The sequence below is a fragment of the Paralichthys olivaceus genome, chromosome 10, assembly GCF_024713975.1.
Source record: "Paralichthys olivaceus isolate ysfri-2021 chromosome 10, ASM2471397v2, whole genome shotgun sequence".
In the NCBI taxonomy this organism is placed as follows: domain Eukaryota; kingdom Metazoa; phylum Chordata; class Actinopteri; order Pleuronectiformes; family Paralichthyidae; genus Paralichthys; species Paralichthys olivaceus.
The window spans coordinates 16,322,765-16,344,946 of NC_091102.1; the positions used below are offsets into that span (position 1 = coordinate 16,322,765).

The 22,182-nt window shown below is 39.9% G+C and overlaps 1 protein-coding gene across 15 annotated transcripts in view; it reads left to right on the forward strand.

Annotated features, from left to right (window-relative positions):
* The first annotated feature begins 2,503 nt into the window (after positions 1–2,503).
* Positions 2,504–22,182, forward strand: part of stxbp5l (syntaxin binding protein 5L) — a 121,918-nt gene continuing 102,239 nt past the window's right edge. For 12 of the 15 annotated variants that reach the window (XM_069532792.1, XM_069532795.1, XM_069532793.1 and 9 more), the window contains exons 1-2: positions 2,505–3,582; positions 21,101–21,198. In XM_069532792.1, coding sequence (XP_069388893.1) covers positions 3,415–3,582; positions 21,101–21,198 — 266 coding nt within the window. In that variant the 5' untranslated portion in view covers positions 2,505–3,414. Of the gene's footprint in view, positions 3,583–21,100; positions 21,199–22,182 lie in introns of all 15 variants that reach the window. The other 3 variants (XM_020089623.2, XM_069532791.1, XM_020089632.2) reach the window with 2 other exon arrangements.

A 22,182-nucleotide genomic window follows, 5' to 3' on the forward strand; every position in this document is an offset into this window, starting at 1 on the left:
CTTGTTTAGTGTATTAACATCTGTAGACACATTCTTATTAGTGTTCTGGTGACACAAGCCACAGAGTGAGGTCTTTTTATCTTCTTATCTTAGATTGGAGAACAGGACAGACTGACCATGTGTGCCGTGCTCTGACTCCTTAACATCAAGTATCACCAGGGGGCAAAGGCTGGTGATGTAAGTGCTTATGCAATATCACTGGTACTGAACATTCAAATGAGGTGATTATAGTTAATATTTCTCAGAAGAGCCTGTGATGAATATTCTAATGCTTAAACATTTTTTTTCATTTGTTGGAGAGTTTACCAAATTCCATTATTCTCATAAGCTTCTACTTTGGGCTTTCAGGGATGCTCTGACTTCTCACACTTACCATCTGGGTGAGAAAAGGCCAAGATTCATGCCTGTTTTTTATTTTTTTACATTGTATAATAATGCTCTTTGGGTGTGTAATGGACGTTTACTTAATAACTACTTAGTTTATGCTTACAGAAGACATTTCTATCTCGGGTACAGCTCAACATAAACATTATGGCATATAACATGTACATCCACTGTCAAGCATGTAACCCCATTGTCACAGAGACACTTAAATATGAGAATAGACACTTCACTTTTTCATCACACTCGCAACATCTGTCTTGCCTGTGTGATCCTTTCTGTAGAAAGCTTCAATATAACTCACTCTGAGACCAAAGAAACATTCAGCCACCCGTTTATTGACAGATTTCCACCACAGCTGTTCACCCGGCTGACAAAACAGCCTTTGTTGTCAAAATAATTTAACCTTGACTATTATTAAATGAATAAACTGGTAGATTGTTCTGAAATGAAGAGAGACAAATGGCTGCCTGGAAGGAACAGCTATCCACACACTTATGATAGGCTTTGCAAAATGGTTTGTGGTCATGTAAAGTGTATTTTCTTGTCGGTTAATGGACTAAAACCATGTTTTCCACTGTATTGTGAATAATTATTTGCACAGTATGACTTGTCTGAAACCAGCAATAAAAACAAAACATTTTAAGAACCACACAGAAATACTATTTGTCATTTGAAATTACATAGAACCACCAGCAAAGACCATTTGTGCCTTCTCTCATTTGTTCAGTAGTCTACTTGATGATCAAGCTATGATTGTTGTGTAGATCACGTTGAGTTTTAGACCGATAGAAACCAGCTCGTGAACAAACCTACTCATCTCACTGGAGCTCTAATAAACGTGGAAGCGTGTACATCTATACATAGTAGCACCTCTAAAAACAGCAGCTGTTTGTTTATTACAAAAAGAAAGAACATTGTTTAAAAAAAGAGAAACTTTAAATATAGATTGACATCCCTCCATACAGAATGTCACAACTGTGATTGCAGTTAAATGCTAATCAAATGTGTTTTTATTTGACATTCAAGTGTATCATCAAGAGATTTTAAGTCCATAGCTCTTACAGTAATGTGAGGGGTTTATAGCTGCACTAAATAAGGACGCTCAGACCTTACAACACATTGTAAGGTAAAAAAAAAAAATGGCAGGCAGTTAACAGCTAAATGGATCCAGTTAACAAAAAACACAACTCAGCACTCTAGGCTAGGTTTAAACCCCACGAGGCACAATGCAACTTTATGTTTTTTACATGTCTTTACATGCATGGTCTTATTACCTCACGCATTGATTCCTGCAACAACCTTTTCTCTGGTCTTCCTCAGATCCGCCTGAAGCAACTGCAGTCTGTATGAGATTGGCTTTTAACTAGAACCAAGATATATCATCACATCACAACTGTTTTATCAGATTTACATTGGCTCCCAGTTTGTTTTTAGATGTGTTGATTACTTTTATGGCTCCTCGTGGCCTGGCCCCGGGTTAATCTCTGATGTTTTGATTCCTTAAATGCTTCGGTGCACCATCTGATCTTCAGGCAAAGGTCTGCAGTCACTTCCTGAGTCTAAAGGGGCGGACAGAGTGAGTTTGCCATCAGGAAAATAATGGTTATGAAAAAGTTTAACTTAGAAGGTGGCTTCATTAAGTCTTGGCTAAAAAGGTTCTTCTTTTGAAAGGCATATTCCTGAATTTACTTTGGGTACCAGGTTACTATTGACCTTTCATCTCTTTTATTAATATTATCATTATTATAACCATACTACCATATTTTCTGGTATATACCATTATATATTTTCTTTCTATGCAGCACTTTTTGTTGAGAAGTGCTCTATAAAAAAAGTTGTTACGTTTTGTTTGATGCGTGTGGATGTAGAAGATCTTGGGTTTCTTGATGTTATTGTATGGTCTCATGGTGTAAAGTGCCTTTGAAAATAAAAAAAGCAATTGAATGGTCAATGAATTTCGTTATTTTATTGAGGTGAACTGCTCCTGTATTGTTTTCCCTGGTTTTGTGCCAATACAACATTCAGTTTCTTTCATTTAGACCATTCACCCAATCCTTGGTGAGGGTGGGCGGGGCAAAAGAAGAGCGAGGGTGTGAGTGAGTGAGTGAGTGAGTGAGAGAGCGTGGTTGAGTTGGGAGGCGGGGCTGGCTGGTGATGGTTTTTCAGCACCGCGGACAGCTCCCGTCTCCTGCTGGTGGCTCTGGGCTGCAGGGAGGCGACACATCTGGACAGAGGACAGATCTGGCCACACATCTGGGCACTGTATGAAGAAAAACACCCGACCCACATCGATCCGTAGATTCACCTCCAGCTCACAGCGTCAACGCATCGAGCCGCATCTCTTCTTTTTCTCCCCCCTTTTCCTCTCCTCCTCAGTGCCCGATGACTCCCAGCGTTTTCTCGGCCTGACCGTGGACTGCATTGCCTATGCGTCTCCCATGCTCTTCCTGTTTCTGGCAACGACGGCGCAGTGAAAGTACTTTTTTCGGAGGGGAGGGAGTGGACTGACCTCCTTCCAAGTTTTTTTTCCCATTACTATTTTCTCTTTCTCTGTCATTTCTCAGCCGTACACTTCAGTCTGCTCGGTCCCTTGATTATGTTGAGGTGTGTGGTTTTCCTCGGAGCCCAGGTGTGGATGTCAGGCTGCTCCAGGATGAAGACGAAAGATGAAGTTGAACGGTGTCAGTAGCCGTCGGTGCGTGCTCAGAGATGAGATAGGCGACCTGCATCCGCAACATTGGCTGTAATCCCTGAGATCAGAGTGGATCAGACGCATTCATTTTTTCAGAGAGCAAGATGAGGTGCCTGTGTGACTTTTTGAATCACACCTAAGAGAGAGATAGAGGGTGGTCCTTTTACCCTGCTGCGGGAGGCGACGTTTTTTCTTTCTTTCTTTCTTTATACAGCTGCCTAATCCAGTTGGCATCTGAGAGGAGACTGGGAACTCTGTGGGAAACAAAGGAAGAAGCAGAGTGGTCTTGATTCCCTCCCATCAACCAGAAACGTGACATACAGGCTATATAAAAGAAAATGAAGAAATTTCGGAAGGTGCTGGACGGCTTGACCACCTCCTCTCCGGGGGGGACTATCGGGTCCCCATCGTGCGGCAGCGCGGCAGGGACTCCCACCACGGCGCCGACTCCCAAGGAGATCGATGTGCAAGAGACGCTTGTTTCGGAAAACTTTCAGCTGTGCAAGGTGGGTACATAAAGAGCATCTTCAGGACATAAACAGCATGCAACACCTTGTACAATGATTTTTGCCACATCCCCTTTTACCACATGTATAGAGCTCATGGATACAGTTGTGCCTGCAAGGAGAAGAGGTCATAAAAGTTGAATGTGGATTGAGTTCAGCTGCTGATGCTGTAGATTTGGTGGCCTGCTGTGTTCTGTTTACCTTGAAAGTTCAGCATCATCGACAGCTCCTCGTTTCCGGTCTCCTGAGAATTAAAGCTAATTATTTTTCCAAATGGCAGCAAACAAACTTAAACCGTCAATAAACACACGATTATATTATATTCCTATCAGTCTTAGTTTGTGTTTATAGGGCCTTAATTGTAAAGAACTGCAGTTATTCCATTAGTCACCCAGTGTTCATCTACATAAAGCCTATGCCCCCGCGGACATGTGTGCACAGCTGGTGAAGCTGGCTGTGCTTGTGCGTGCGTGTTTGTGTGTGCGTGTGTGTATGTGCTGTTTTTGGCTGTACACTTCCACCAGTCTGTGCAGTCAGTATGTAGCTAAAGTGTATGTGCCCCGTCATCAGGGCTGCAGCAGCCTTACACACATGTGAGACAAACAATCCAAAGGAAGTCAATGAATAGCAGCCTCCTCCTCCTCGTTGCATCAGCAAGCGGACACAAATAGTGTAGGAGCGATGACATAACTGGTGTCCCTCCCTTGCATTATGAAAAAAAGTGCACAGCAAGAGCCAGCGGAGAGACCCTGCAGTATACTGTCCTAGCTGATGTGCTTTTTCACTGAGAAGAAGGGAGAGAGAGAGAGACTGGGGGAAGGTGGGGGTGCAGGGTGGTGGGAGTATTTATAGCAGCCTTTGCCGCCCATTGCAGCCCTTTCCTGGATGCAATTTTTGGAGCTGACTGCAGCGATTATTCCTCACCCTTAAAGAAACGGGGGGTTAAATTTTGGATACGTCTGTGAATAATTCATTAAGAAACCATGGAGAAAGTGGGTTGTTTGTTGGAGCTGCTTCATTATTGGGCTGAGTGATACTGGTGGAGTGTGTGTGTGTGTGTGTGTGTGTGTGTGTGTGTGTGTGTGTGTGGGGGGGGTATTTCTGTATGGAGCTGGGGGAGGAGGGGAGTGAGGAGGAAGGAGGTTGATTCACAAGCTGAAAAGGATGCTGCAGAGCTCCCTCAGCAGACAGACGGGCGGGCAGGGAGGAGAAAGTGCTGGAAAAGAACAGCAAGATTTCCTGGTCCCATGCAGGAAGCTGCTCCTCCTCAGTGAGTGGCTTAATGCAGGGCGGTTGTTTTTTTAAAAACCTCTATTAACCTCTGATGAAAAAGCCATGAATGCGCAAATATGCCCTAAATCCCACCATCACCACGTCTCCTCAGTGGGCTTTGTATTTGAGTTTGTGCAGGTGCAGGTTGTATGTCGGCCTTTGTGTGGCTGTTTATGTGTATGTGAAAGGAAGTGAGAGACAGCCACGGAGGGAGAGGGAGGAAAAGACAGTATAGCTGCATCAAACGTCTGGGTGAGCATGAATCAGTGTATTTCCTGAAAGTAAAGCAAATGCACAGTCTCCAACTCCATTCAAAGCACAAAGAGACACGTTTATTTTAAACACAAATAAACTTGACAGAGAAAATACAGTATAATCATCTGATTTTGCCATTTTCATTCAGTGCTCCAAATACTTTTTCAATTAGGATCCACACTGTCCAATGGGGATTTGTGAGCCAGTGCAGCATGTGTGGGAGTGTTTGGCATCTTGGATAACTTTTTGAAGTTAGCCACGACTTCTGTCCTCGCTGTACAGTGTGGGAAGATACAACAGCTCATTTTGTTTGGATTATACAGTATTTTTTTGCTCACAGTTCATGATCACAATAGCGAAGTGAAAATGATGAAATCTCTCTCAGACTGAGGAAGTAAAAAAAGGGGGAAACGTGAAGTGATGAGGTGGCTGAGAGTCTCATTGAATCTATATTTCTGAGAAACAATGTCATGAAGAGGGCGAGAGAACAAGTTGCATCTGTTGGATACCAATTGAATTAATTCATCGGAAGAGCTCTGAAAATTATCCCCAACCCTCATACACATATTGAGTTGTGTGAAAACACGGCATATACAGACCATGTACACAACTCCATCATGCAGCTCTATCAGTGTAGTCCTGACTATGTTGCATCAGTGATACAATTCAAGTAAAGTTAAGAGGAAAACGGAAAGAGGAGGCTAAATGACAGCTGAAGTACAAGCTTTATATTCGCTAACATGCCTTTTCTGAAAGCACTTACAATAGTTCAGGCTTAAACACTACAAACTGCCCTTTTCTTTTTGCTATCAACAAGCAAATTCTACTTATTTACCCACACATATTTTACTATAATGCACCATAACACCTTTCCCTTTAAATCAGTTCACAGCTTTCACTTTTGCACTTTTGCACTATAAACAGAAATAGCTTCAAGACAAACTAAAAAACATGAATAGGTGATCAAACCTAAAAAAAAAAAAGAAAAAGAAAACAATAGAAACAGCACTTTGCCTTTGGCTAAAACCACAGTTGAACAACCCAAACCCAGAGAGAGGGGAAGAATGGGATGACGCTGTCTCCATTACTTTTCGGAAATGTCAGAGCTGACACAAGCTTGTGTGAGTCTCTGGAAAAAAATGGTCCAGTAGGTCAACCAGTCAGCAAACAGATCAGTGTCTGTCAGTGCATTTTACGTGAATAGCCTATTTTAACTTTTACGAACTTTACTGATTTTTGTCATATACTCTCTATGTGTAAAAGTTTAAATACATAAATACATAGACAACAGAGCAGCAGCAGATCCACTAGTGCAGATTCACCAGTAGACTTTCATTCTGTAAATGTTTTTTTTGTCAGACCAAAGTCCAGGTTAGTTCACTAACAGACCTCCACTCATGTCTACCTCTCTATAGCAATGTGTCACCATTCCGCTCCGACTGGACCTTTTTGTCTTTGGAATATTTTATGTTATGAACTCAATATCTGTGTTTAAGCTTTCTGATTTGTTGATTTGTGTTTGTTTGCCCCTTAAAGGTCCAGTGTGTTTTTACGTGATTTTAGATTTACGTGAAATAAATTTAATGTAGAATAATCCTAATGATGTTTTCAACAGTTTGTTTCATCTAAATTGTATGAATTTGTTGTTTTCTTTACCCTAGAAAAGGCCCTTTATATTTAAATACTTTATATTTACATCGAGGGGGTCCTCTCTACGGAGGCCGCCATCTTTTTTTTACAGTCGTCCAGACTGAACAGACTAAACACCTTTTGAGTTTTTATGATGACTGAAGTTCACCACAGGTTCTTTTTCATGTTTGGAAGGAGAGGGTGAGGTGAGGGGTGTTCAGCTGCAACATGAAATTTCAACACTCGACATCACTAAATTCTACACACTGTACCTTTAACCTTTTGGGTTCCTGTTTTACTTTGAAACATAGTTCCTTGTGTTTCTCTCTTGCTTTATTTCCTGTCTTTATCCTGTTTCCCGCCCCTGTGATCATCTGCACCTCTTCCTAATGTGTTTCACCTGATGTCTTCACTGATCTCTGCCTCCCTTGTATACATAGTCTCTCTGCCTTCCTGTGACTGTGAGTCTGTTTAATCATTTAAACATTTTGTTCTTTGCTGCTAAGTCCATCATCTGCATTTCGGTCTTGCAAACCCTGACACTGTTACTATTAAATTCGTATTTTATTGTATATTGCCATCCTCAAATGACCTTCATTTTAGTTTCTAGTTTCCTGTAACTATGTTTTACTGACTTTTATAGTGTTCACTTTACCTCTTATTTTACAAAAGTCATCTTAAGGAGGGCTCTTGCAAAATAGCCTCTGCTATAATCGATGCCTGCATCAGGTATTTAATTTTAATTTTATCTGTGTATTCTGTACCTGCTACAATAAAATAAATGGTTCCTGTAGATGTTCAGATTCTGGTGTCTGGTCAACCCCCAGCTAATCCTAGTAGGCAGTACACAAAGAGAAAACATTACAGTCTGATCCATAGACAAGAAGAACAAGGATAATGAGTCTTAGTCAGCCAGGTGCATCCTTTCATGCCTCCTCTAAATTGCTACTGACAGCTATCATCATCGCATTGTGAATCCAGGAACACATTGCTTGTCTTGGTCGTCCTTTTCAATTTCCACATGTGCAACAAGTGGAGCACTTCTAGAAAATGGCAGTGCACAAAGTTTGTAGCATGATTTCCCTTCTAAACACCTTGCAGGTCTTCAGTCAGTAACTGGTTGAATCCACATCAGACAGGGAAGAGACATAATACAATTGGGCCTCATCATCTTTGTTCAATGTTTTTCTCTGTTCAATCAGACCTTTCTGTTCTTTCTGTTCATCTGGAGGTCTCAGTGTGGTATGGACGGGTTAGCAAGTCTTTGGAAAACGGAAAAAATTAATGGACAGTATTTAATGAAGAGCTGATTATCCAGTAGTCCAGCAAAAAATGCAAACCTTATCATCCAATTTGACTTTGAAACTTCAAAATATATACTCTGATGTTAAAAATGGCTGCGATGATTTTCATTTTTACATTAACACTGGATTAACATGACTCTTGTAAGTGGTGTTTGCTTGTTGTGATGGTTCCAGAGATTGTTCTGATTTACCTCTGCAGTTAATTGGCATCATTTTTAACATCTTTGAGCTATTTACTTTGATTTTCATTTTTTGGAAGACGTTTTCACTGTCACCAACCAACACACATTACAACTAACAGGTGAATTAGTGGAGGCTACAGATTAATGCTAATGTTGCTGCTGGATGTGTAAATAGGCAACAATTTGAAAAAAAATTATTGGATTTGCACCTATTTAATTTGTTACTCCGTGACCCATACCACATCCTACAAAGTTTTGTGCCAATATGATCAGTTGTTTCTGTGTAATCTTGCTTGAAAGCAAACACACAAACAGACAGAGGTAAAAGCATGACGTCCTCCACCATGGTAAAAATGTGCCCCAGTTTAGAGCATAACAACAACACAAAATCAAGCCTTAAAATGTTCATACCATACAGTCACTTGTATTACACATGGTCATTAAACATACAATAAGCCTCACAGAGGTAGAGCAGGACTAGAGCATTGAATTATAACAGATATGCAGCCTGCTTTTTAGCCAGATTTTTACAGTTTAAAAATCACTGACAGCGTTGTGTTTAATGCTAATCACTGCCGGTGATAATGACTGTAATTTGTGTTCTGCAAAGTCTAAAGCTCAAGTGACTTCATCCATATTGCATGTGCCACTTCTTTTTTGTTTTAACCCCATCACCTTTCCTCTAACTGTAGAATTCTAATGAATGGAAAGTGATTGTTTCTATGAGGCCACTGTGGCGAGAATGGCTCCAACTCAACTCAACTCAACTCAACATTAACCAGAATTTATGTTTATATATATATATTTATAATATATAGTTTTGGTCGCAGACATTGGTAATCCGATGTGAAAAACATAATGATTCCGACACATGAGCTCACGACTTAAATGGATGCAGATGTAGTCGAAGCCCTCCAGGATCCATCACTGTTCAGGAGTATAATCTGTGACTGGATATTTGTGATCACACATGACTAAACATGTCACAGCAACTTAAAGATAACCTGGGCAAGTCAGAGACATCAACCAAGCTGCACGGCCCTTGCAAAAACATGTAAGCACCCTATGTTGCTACACTTTATTTTTCACATCTTAGATGTTTTAGGAGGAAATGTTCTTGGGTGTCAAAATTAATTGTCCACCCAAACATCCAACTATAGAAAAGTTCCTTATTTAGAAGCTTGTGGAACTACTGAAATACCTAAAAAAAGAGCAATGAGCACATATAAACATGAATGCTGGAGAAAAGAGAGAAATTATTTTATTCGTCCCTGATTATTGCAGCAAATTCATGTGATTCATGAGGTTCTACGTGTTTTTTAATATTTTTGCATCCTGAGCTTGTTAAAAGGTGCACTACTGAGACATCCTGTCCCTGTTCACACTCCCCCTCCTTCTAATAAGTGATTTATCTCAGAAGAGGAAGTATGATTACCCACAACACCAGCACAATCACATTTCAAATTAGGTTTCCTCTTAAGAAGCATAGTTTCTATGTCCATTTGGAGGATCCAATTAGATTTAGACTGATGAAGAAAAGCTGCTTTGAGCCATATTTAGATTAATGAAAAGCAAAAGTTTCAACATTTTAGTCCATTAAAGGTGTAAAACAATCCAATGTTTAGAAGATGAGTTGAAACATTTTGTATTAAACTCAAAGATGCAGGTCAGAGGTCAAGTGACTCCCCACCCCCCCACCCCTCTCATCGTTATCCTCCGACAGCATGATACGTGGGCTTGTAACGATGACATCACCTCACTCCCTCTGCAGCGAGCCCATGAGCTCTCCATGGGTGTGATGACTCAGTGGGTTGACTTCCAGCTAGTCTCACATTACCATGTGTCGGCTGCCTGTCAGAAGCCACAGTGTGGGATCAATTAAGGAGGAGTTGATGTCACAGGGGAAAAGGAGGAGAGACGTTCAGTAAACTATATACTGCTCGCTCAGTATGCAGCGACCATCCTGTGTATATGAAATGATCAACTACAGTGTTGTATTTGAGTGTGTGTGTGTGTGTGTGAGAGAGAGAGAGAGAGAGAGAGACAGAGCGAGCCAAAAGAAATAGCTTCTGTTTGATTTTGTGTGGGCTTTCATAATGCTTTGTCCATTCGGTCTGTAGGTGACGGCAGACTGCGCTGCCTCTCCTCATGCTGTGCAAATACACTCGTGCGAGCTTTTCAAACAGCCCTTCATCTCACTCAGTATTCCATCACTCTGACTCTCTGATGAAGTCAGTTTAAATTTCTTCAGTATTTGATGAACCAATACAGAAACGTCTTTTTTGTGTGAAATGAAGCTCTTGTTGAGAACTTAATTCTTGTTTAATTAAATGGTATCTTTTTTATTAGATTGACACTCAGAGAGCTCATACCTCCACCAACAGCCCCCTTATGACACCACATTTAAATTTAATAGATCCGGATTTTATTTAGATCTGCACCAGATTGCAAACACTCAGTAAATATCAGTTGAAAAACATCCTATCCTATTGCAGGTATCAGGATGTGAGTTGTAACTACAGCCGTTAATATATGAAGATAAAAACGAATTCAAATTTATAATCAACAAATCAATACAATTTTATTTGTATAGCCCATATTCACAAATCACAATTTGCCTCATTGGGCTTGACAAAGTGCGACGAGTGAGAAACTATCCATAAAAAGTTTGGGGAGAAAGGAGATGGTGGAAGGCAATCATCACAAATCCACTGACACACAATCATTTTTTGGGAGTGTTCATAAAAATAAATGCTTACTTGCCCTAGATGTTCTGCAGTTCTGAAAAAAGTAAGCTCCTACCATCAGCTGTTCTTCCATCTGTCTTTCATGAGGCTTCTTGTAGAGAAATGTTCATTTCAGTTTTGCATATTTTGGTAAATGTATCCCCCTCTGTTCACCTACTGTGGGAGAACGTTTGAGCAAAAACGATCCAAACACAAAGTTTTTACTGCACAACTGAGAGTGCTGAGTTCAAACCTGATTATGGAAAACAATCCACTTGGAGCTGCAGTGCTGCGAAGCTTTAAACCAACATTGGGGTTTCTTCCCTGCCTCTGAGTGGTTATTGGATCCATCTGCTCTTAAGAGCTTCTCTCAGACACTTGACAAACCTCATCTGCTTGATGTGGCTCTCAAAGTATCTAAAGGGTGGATGGAGAAGCTGGAGTTGAGGTTTTTTAAATGTATTTATCTATTTTATAACAGAAGTGCAGCTTGTTATAGGATTCAAGGTTCCTCTTTTTCTTTTCATAATTCAGTTAAAAGGGACTTAGAAGAAGCCTTGCAGCAGTGCATTCAATAAGTAAGAGACAGCATATTGAAGAGGCAATTTATTTCCTGTGCCTCAGCCTTATATGAATGTTGACCTTCTTTTATCATTGGTGCATTTTAGTTTAATAATCAAAATTAAAAAGTTATCTTTATATGTGGAGGCAGGACCGACGATCGACATCTGCTATGTTCAGCCTTTAAATGTGATTCATCTGCAACATGAGACAGCAAGTTTCACAGGAATCATCATTTGTATTATTTTAAACATTTCTCCGATTGTTTTGGACACTGAAGATCAATTGTAGTGACAGATAAAAAGAATTACAGGTATATATTTTGTGAGACTAAACTTTTTACCTCAATGACACTCAGTGCATACTGATACCAAGGCCCAACAATGAAACTACATTTTAAATTCACTTTATCCAGATTTTTATTTGGATTTGCACCAACTTGCACAAACTCAAATATCAGTCCCTTAAACAAGTATCATTTTATTTTCATCATGATCCAATTATTCTCTAAGAAATAAAGTTTTAATGGGAATCAGTTGAGTAGTTTTTTACATAATCTCACTAAATATCAAACAAATGCAAACTAAAAAACATAACCTCCTTGGCGGAGTTGGTAATGCATTATTCATTCAATCATTATTTTCTTCACTTTGTGATATAGTTTAACTTAACTGATTTTTAGCCCTTGAGTGGATTCAGTTTCAGCATCTTACCCATAGTGCCTTAACATGCAGGAGGCAAGCTAACCACCAAAATTTAAATACTAAGGATTACATCATTTCCAAGTTAACTGTGGTAAAGAGAGCTCTTCAAACGATAAGACAACTAGAATGATACTCAGTAAGAAGCATTCTGCACCGAGGGCAACTGTCCCCTTTAATTTCATTATGCTGCACCAACTTGCACATTACGTAGATATCAGTCTCCGTTTTTCAAAAAGAAAATGTATTTAAAAAAGGGGTGAAGAATTCCTGCTTCTGCCCCTGATATCCATAGCCATACTTTCTTCTCCTGCCAAAAAGCACCAAACATTTACTTTGTAAAACAACCATGTGAGGATATTGGATCTTTTCGGTTAAGATGAGGGGGCACAGTTACATGACATTACAGTGTAGTGGGTGGTTACATGTGACTACACTTTGTCCGCTCCTCCTACTTTTTTCCTCAAGCCTGAAGGCACAATGTTGATACCATTACAGGCTCACTGACATGCCTGCTGCTGTGGTTAAAAAGGTTAAACCACATATACACTACTCTGCACATGGCTGGTCTCTGACTCCATGGCTGCAAGAAAGCACGACATGAGCAAACAATCATAATCTCCTCCTCCCCACACAAACAGAAAAGATTGCTTTATAGTTATAGAAATTAAAAATGTTGATGATTCCTTCTGTAGGGGCACATGCCTGATTCTTGTTGGGAACCTTGAAACATTGAGGATTCAGCCCATGCAGATAATCTGAAATTTCTCTGTGCTCTATCAAAAGACATTGGTCTTTGACACCATGATATTGATATTCTCACTTAACTCCATTCATTTCATTTATTTTCTCCTGTACGAGCACAACCCTTTGAACAAATAGGAGCTTTGATGTTGATGAAGTTGCCCTATATTGCATGATGTCAAAGTTGTTCAGTTTTCAAAAACCGACTATCACTGGACTCATAGCTTCTGCTTCCACTGTGTGACAAGGGCTCCTTTTGAGAACTGTGACAAACTCTATTAGCTCTGTGTCATATCCGTGTGTCTGATAGTCTCCTCTTCTTCACATCTCCAGTAACACTTGGCATCTCATCTGTCTGTCGCACTCATCATATCCGCTTTTCTCCTCCTCTCCCCTGGCCTGGTCATAAAGATGATGCAAGCATATGCCAACTCAAATCTATCTGACTCTCATTTTTTGATGTGATAATAACATTATAAACATCTTATTTTTCAATTTCTTTGATATGATATTAATCGTTTCATCCGTTTATTTGAGCACACAAATTATAGATTAAAGGAAAACTCTGCTCTGTAACATGTAAACAGGAATATACATGGAATATTCTTGTAGCAACTCATTTAAACATCGTAGTAGAAATAATGTCTTTTACAGAATAAGGTCAGTTGTCAGTATATTGCTGTCCATGTAAATGCCATTGTTGTTCCATCACACACTAGTGTTCCTTGGAATTAGTCTTATTTTAGATGATTTACATATTGTATTAGCATATTGTTTTTATATAATGTAGCTATAAACATATGTAAATGACTATCTCGTATATAAGAGCCCCTTTCTTCACTACCCTGCTATTTCACTGCTGCAGCAACAGGAGATAACTCTTCCTCCACCTATAGCACCTTATTGCCTTCATCCTGTCTCTTTTTACGAATAAGCTTCCTATAGACATACCCTTTAAGTCGAGCATCAGTGCATTTGAAAGCCAGCAGTGTTGTGCACAGAATGCTGCAACAACATACATGATGTATGTTACCATTTGTCTATCAATAAAACAGTTGGATTGGTGCAGCAGTCTTGGACGTCCAGGCCTTACAACACTTCCTTTAGCTGTTTTTGTCAAAGGTTGCCAGATAACAACTGTATGCTGCACCTGTTTGTGCAGTATCTCCCTATGTTCAGGTGTGTTTGGGTGGTAATATGTACATAATCATCCCCTCGGATAAAAATAGTAATTCAAGTGTAATATAAATGCAAAGATGGACAAAGCAGCAAACATACAAACATGTCTCTCCCTCGCTTCCTCTGGCCACACATACAGTCTGCAGCTCTCATACTAATGACCCCACTACACTCAGCAGGGAGAGAGGCTTATCCAGGCTCATTCATTCGTTTTCATACTTCCAATCGCTCTCACAGCATTCTCACCCTGTGCTCATTTGTCTGGTGTTCTGTGTGTGTGTGTGTGTGTGTGTGTGTGTGTGTGTATTCATGTGTGGTGAGCACATAGTGCTTATTAGATCAGTCCCAGCCTCTGTGATGAATCAAAGTCCCTGAATCCTTTGGCTTTCAGTATGCTAAACAATCACACCGTGGACATTTTGAGTCACTTTATTCATGACCAAAAACAGTGGAATAAGACATCAGCAGGAGTTTTTGATATCATAGTCCTGCTTGCCTGCATGTAACACATGTTCCATTTCTATCTAAAACATGTCAAACATTCATTTCTGTGGCGGCTCACATCACCTGTTAAAGAAAGAAATAGAGTGGTTTTTTCTTGTATTTTCTGTTGATGAAATGAGCTCCAGGAGCAAGCACATTTTCATTTGCACCCTCTACCATGGTGGTTTTCAACAGTCTTTAAACTACCAGCCATATTTTCATACAAACAGGTATGAAATCTTTTACATCCTTGGCAGAGGTAACAATGCAGGAAATGCACCTGGCAGTGGTTTATAACACTAAGACATGGATCGTGACCATCAATGCACCAAGAGAACATATATCTTTTGTCTTATTCAGGTCACACACCTTTTATGAATCCAACTGTAATGTAGTTTGGAAATGGTGACACTTCTATTCTTTATTCCACAATCATTGAGTTAATTTTAGGTATGGTGGTATCTACAGAAGTAAAGGCACATACGCACATTTCAAAGATCCATGATGCTTTTCTTTTTGCACCCTCCTCCCTTTTCTTCTACTGTCATCTTTAAAAGCCAATGCTACCTCATGGCAGTTAACCATTCATCCTATGTATAATTTGTGTCACATTTACGACAGTAATAAGGCCATGGCTCTACAAATCTCGACTTAAGGTTCCTTCCAGTATACTGGATCTGACAGTGAAATTGTCCTAATCTTGACCCTGAATTTGACAGGGATGCATTCGGGAAACATAAAAAATTCACGGAACCTACTTTGCGCCATCTGATGTACAGACTCTGAGACCTTTGTGCAACCTGTCCCATTTGAGGGCCGCTGGCTCTCCCTACCAGTGTCTCACTTCTTCTCGAACGAAGTAGCTGTAAAAATCATCTGAGATCTTATCTTACATTTGCCATCTGGAAACATTAGAGAAGGATCCTGTTGGCTGGCGTAACAGCTGCTTAGAAGAGGGGTTGTTCTCACTGCAAGCCGCCATATTCTTGTTCTATTAGACAATTTACTTCTTGTACATTAAATATTTGGAGCTTTCTACTGTCTGTGTGAATGGTGCTGACAAACATACTGTCAGTGCTTGATATGAGGCTGTATCCATGTCATTGTTTATGTAATATGATGTATCCTGTACATCAGGGGTGGGGAACTTTTTTCATATGAAGGTCCATGATGCAATGGCTGAGACTGCTTTAGTGAGGCTTCTGATGTCCGATGATGATGATGATAGTCACAGCTGGTTTGAGCCAGCACGACTCTAGCTCAAACAAGTCCACCCCTTTGAGCCAAACATCGCCTTCGAAGACAGCAATTACTCCCTTGTATAAAATTCTGCAGTAACCTTGTTTGTGTTTAACAGCTGTTATGTCATTCTTGAAGCTTCATTTAAATTTCAACTTATATCAGGTTTCGTAATAAACCTGCTACATAACGACAAAAAAGACAAAATATACACATTTTACATATCTTATTCGGGACGAATGTTTGTTATTGTAGCAGATAAAACCAAGATGTTTGAACCTTCAACCAAATGACTGTAGGCTACAGCCTACGCTGACTGTAGAGCACACATATCTTTTCACTCCTGCATGTTTGAATATGGTACATGTATTGGATTGAGCTGAATCCTGAATTTGCATTTCGTCTTTCATGGAACAAAACAAGAACACCCTGGACCCGAGGTGGACCTGATGGGCATCTAAACAATTAAGGATAAATCCTCGGGTACAAAATAAACCCAAGAATGTGTCTGACAAGAAATGAATGAGGTTGTGCTGTGTTGTGTAACCACTGTGTGTTTCCAACTCGTTTCACACATTCAGAAACCCCCAGATCTCCTCTCCCCTCTTACGTCTTCTCTCCTACCCACGTTCAACTATGCCTCTTTTTTCATTTTATTTTGGGCTGCTCCCGACAAGATCAAACGAATTTTAGATCAACCTCAAAGTATCTCCCTTCATACAGTGATCAGGGAAGCCACTTGAAACTCTGTTTGTTTTGGGGGGAATCTGAGTCTGTAAAGGAAATTGGACTGGATGAATGTGACTGGAATATTCTACTTTCCTCTCCACTACTGTCTCTCATCCTGACATTTAGCCTTAGGGAGAAGTAACTAATACACCTGAGTGATGCAGAGGGAGAATTTGTATGCACACAGGAAAGATGAAGCACACACAAAGGCGAACTGTATGGATAATGTGCTCACAAAGCTATGCATACCTATAAGGAGCGATCAACACGCTTTAGCTCCTAGCAGCATTCCCAGATCCTGGGTACCTGCCATTTATGTACAAATGTCTGTCATTTATAAAACACTTGCTCTGCCATCATCAGTGGGATTCATAGCCAGATATGCAGAGTTCTTCAACCAGCAGAGGACAGCTATGTAGTTCAGGGTTGCCCTCATTGTCATGGCAACACTGAAACACTCCCATTTGAATTTTAAATATTGGTCACGCACGTGGGTCGAATTCACCCAGAATCCTATTCTGAGACACACAGGCCTGGATTCAATATCTTAAAGTAAAATGAATACTCTGGATTAAAACAAATATGTTTCCATTTATTCAATCAGATACTTGATCATAAACCTATGATCACAAAGTAAGAATGACAGTGAATGTAGGATTGCAGCACTTTCCCTGTGATTGTGTTGTGTAGATGAACGTATGCAAGAACCATCAAGGCCAAACAGTAGAGTCTGCTCAGTACATTACTCACGTGTCTCAGTATCTACAGAGCACCTGCAGGGATGTACTGCCATGTGCCATATTCAAGGGCTGCAGCAGTGAATCAGTTGGACCAGATTCAACTTGCACACTACCCGTCTCAGTGTAGCTCTGAAGATAGAGCGATCACAGTTGTAAGGATAAATACATGCATGTAATACACATATACACTTAACTCTATTCAGTTGTTGACATATAAAGAATAGTAGGTATGTGGATGCTACGTTCGCTCAGCATAGTTAACCTTAAGTGATATTGCTAGGTGGTGAACAGTATCTTACACTACTCTACATACAAGTGACCGATGTACACCTCTTGTCCATATCCATACACTGTAAGTTCATTAACACAACTGGAAAAAAAAATTCACATACCAAGTGTGAAGCCAATAAGATTAACAGTTCTCGAGAAAAAATCCACACACAGCATTGAATCTTAATACAAAATTGTATTGGCAAATGTTTAAGATAATCAAAACACAGAATAGGTTTAACATCATTAGTGTTAACTAATTGTGTATGTGCGATACTTTTATATCAGAGTAAATGTTACTGTAATCACACACAAATAAGAATTAAACGTTGTATCTCACTGTGTTGATCTGTGTTTGGAGATGCTGCTTAGTTTTCTGGCTGTGGTAGACAGACTCGGGTGCTACTTGCTATTTATAGAGCCAGGGATCTAAACCTGCTCTACAGCTGAATGTGGTGTGGAGAGAGAGGGTGGAGGGTGACATGAGGTGGTATTTGTCTTTGGAGGGAGGTGGGGGTGTCTGTAGTTCATCAGATTGAGCATCAGGGCTCCTGTGCATAAAGACTGTGTTTGTGTGGAGGGGAGAAGACAACACAACAAAGAAAGAGGAGAGGGGAGGAGGTAGATTGAGAGAGGAGTTGATGTAATGCAGCTTCTGGCAGCCATAACGCAGGTTCTGTAGAGGCAGATCCACAATTCCTGCAGAGCTGACTGTATTATTTCAAAATGTATATCTTGGCTGATTCAACAGCATGATTACATATTTAGTAATTCCTCCTTGTTTATTTTTCATGTTGATTCTTCTGGGCTGTCTTTGCCTGGGGGATTTAGCACATACGTTGATAAGCAGCTACCTAATCAGTAATTATAAATACTTATCTATGTAAAACTGCATTGATGTGAAGTTGTGGTATTGTTATTGTATTGTCGGACAACAGATAAGTAGATAGATGGATAGAGGATGGAAGTATGTTTGAATCTTCCATGCACACATGCACATGTATTTGAAAATGCACACTAAAAGAGGGAAAAAATAGCTTTATGGCTTCGGCCTAAAATATGTATGAGCTGCTCTGAGATCCACCAGAGTAAATGCATCCCTCATCCACTTCTTGGCTGTCTTTTATGTACAGTATATGGGGAGTGGCTCTGCTGTAGCCCAGCAGCTCAGTGTGTGTGTGTGTGTGTGTGTGTGTGTGTGTATGTGTGTTTGTGTTTGTGCATGGCCCTTACATACGTGTGTTGTGTATGAATGAGCATGACCTACTCTTATCACTTTCTGTAATGTCAGACTCATTTGCTGATGCGTTTGGGTTCAAATCAAAAACTCCTTTTACGTCAGTGTAAAACAGCAGAGCCTGTATCTGAAGATCTCTCCCCACTAGTCTGAGGCATATATTACCTGTCCTCTGTATTTGGGTGTTTAAGTTTCTTTTCTTCAACTCTGTAATCTTGTTTCACCTCCTCTTGAACCCCTTAAAAAGTGTCTGTTTCTGGCTTCATGTCCCACCTTTCCAATTTCCAGAATTGCAAAATAAAATATCTTAATTCCATAAAAAGGATATATGTTCTCTTGGTATATTGATGGTCACGATCCATGTCTTAGTGTTATAAGCCACTGCCAGGTGCATTTCCTGCATTGTTACCTCTGCCAAGGATGTTATGTTTTCACCCCCGTGAATGTTATGAGAAAACTATACTGGACAGATAACCACACAACTTGGTGGAGGGTGGCAAAATGTGTCAGGGAAGAACCCATTCAGTTTTGGTGTGAATCTAGGGGCAAAGCCAGGAATTGTTTACTTGCATACTCAGCAATACATTTATTCAGTGTAATTAAATGGCCACATGACATAGAATATGTATTTTTTGGATTGTTCCAACACTATTAAAACATTTGTACATTATATTATGTGTGTGCAACATGTTTTTTCGTTGCTTTGGGTTCAAATTCAGCTCATTCCACTTTAGTAAAAGAGAAACAGATTAAGAAGCATTACAGCATTTGCAATGATACAACAGAAATCCAATCACAGATTCCTAATTAGCATTCCCTGCTGTATCCAATAAAAAATAACTGTGTGTTGCTTACAGAATTCACGAGTTATACAATCATAACATTTTAATATATCAATGAGACCAGTCAATGCCAACAGCTATGTCATTATACTTGTACCCTAACATATTACATTATACCTTTTTTTTTTAGAAAGATTTTTTGTTATTATTTGCTACTACATTTGTATGCAAGGCACTCGTTGGCCTAAATGTAGCAGTTGAACCCTGCTGTTTATGTATTAGTGATGTGACAGATATGTGTGCATCTCAAGGTCAAGTGCTTTTAATTGGTGCACTACAGCAGTGAATACACACAGTCCTGTTGACCCTAGATAACAGAAATAAATCATCATCATAATGAGCCCATGAATATGTAACACGTGTTAATAAACATTTAGAAGCTCGTGTTTACCGTATATGAAAAGGAAACGTACAGGCTTGCACCTATAGTCACAGTGTGATACAGTGTGTGTGTGTGTTGTTTCTCATTTTCCTCTGTCCAGTCTGATCACCGCTGAGTGATTTCACAACCATTTAATTCATTCACAGGCTCTCATTTGATCTTCGTAAATTCATGCCTCTGTTGTGTGAGCACACAAAACCCTATGAGAACAATTCAGACAGCCAGACAAAGGTGTTTGTGCTGGTGAAGAGACGAGGGGAATTATTATTGACCAACCTCTGTTAAGAATTTTACAGATTAAATATGATATTAGACAATATTAAACAAACAAATGAATAACTAAAAGACGATATTAAATACATATCATTTTGAACAATAATGTCGAGCAGGCTTATTCAATACTGGGGTCTTTTATTAGACTACTTTAGCTGTAGCCTTGCACAGTGCTTGAATCACTTTTTTCTTATACTGGAGACAGTTTGCTGGTAAAACAGTAATATCATGTGGTAACATTTCCATTACATTAGTAATGTCCATGTCTTCAATATCGCTCCAGAGCAGATTACTGCAAGTGAGCTCTGCTGGGAAATTTAACATGACTAATGGCAGACAGCTGCAGCGCATCTCAGAGAGAGAGATGTGTGTGTGTGTGTGTGTGTGTGTGAGTGTGTGTGTTTGTATGTGTGTGTGTGTGTCTCACTGTTCTTTTGTGTAATCAAGCCTTGGCATATGAATGCTGAGGCCAGTTCTCTGTTTGTCTCATGTCTTTACATGAGAATGGATGTGTACTCTCGGCAATCGCAGCAACATGGAAATGTCAAATAAAAATATATATGTCTTATCACATTTACCATTAAATCAGAAAACAATAACATTTCAGAGGATTGAATTGTTTTAACAGATAAAAGGTTGCAGTTTTACAAATTCATAAAGCTTCATCTGGTTTCATTACACGGTAAAAATCTAATTAAATGATAAAGTCATCAAAAGAAAATGTTGCTCTTGTTTAATTAAAATAGTGCCCTGTGTTTTTTTCTTTGTAGACGGTGCGGCATGGTTTCCCTTACCAACCCACAGCCTTGGCCTTTGACCCCGTGCAGAAGATCCTGGCCGTCGGCTCAAGAACAGGCGGCGTACGGATGTATCCTTTACTCCTCATCTGCTCACTTCCTTCCCTCATCTAGTCTGGAGACACACATACTGTACATTAACACATATTTATGTGATTAATGTAAATGCATTGCCTTTGCCCCTTTTTATTACTGCACAATGAAACATGATCTATCATAGTAAACTTAATGCTAATGTTGATAATGTATGACCAGTTGTATGTACCTAGGACATTGTAATATAAAATTGTTTTAAATAATACATTTTATCATTTTGTCTTCCTTTGGCAGGAAAGTAATTAAGTTATAAATTAGCAAATAAAAAAAAAATCATATCATTTAAGATATATGTAATATAAAAACTGAAAATAGTATCAGGCAGAATAACAGATATGCCAACAGAAATAGTTTGTCTCAAACCTGTGGCACTGCAGTACAGTCTCCAGACAGAGCCTCCTCTCCTCCATCCCCTTTCCTCCTTCTCCACTCCTAATTCTCATCCCTCTTTCCGTCCTGTCATTTAATGTTGCTCGGCTGTCATGTCGCAGGCGCAGAACTGTCCGTCCAACAGCCCGTCCCCTGGGTCACCAGGTCACAGGGCCGGGAGAGAGGACGTGTAAGTGCAACCCAGGTAGGAGATTACTCTCTCATAAATACCCAAGCTTCCCAGCATCCCTTAAGGGAACCGGGGACTGAGGCAACAAACAATTATTGATGCTACGGCAGCTGCACTGCAGGTCCTGCTGGGGTAGTGGATGTATAGACTGAATGATCTCGATGCTGAAACCAACAGGATAAAAGAGAGATGATGACAGAGGGAGATGTGACATTCTTTGAATATTTGAAAAGGAAAAGCAATGGAGGATAGGCGGCTGAATGTTGGGGAGAAAGGTAAAAGTCCTCTAATGTGTTTGATGACACACAACAGCTGATGAAAAGGGTTCCAAATGTGGCTTGATTACATGATTAGCTGAATGTAGATATTGATATCCATCATTCCTGTTTTTCTCTCAATC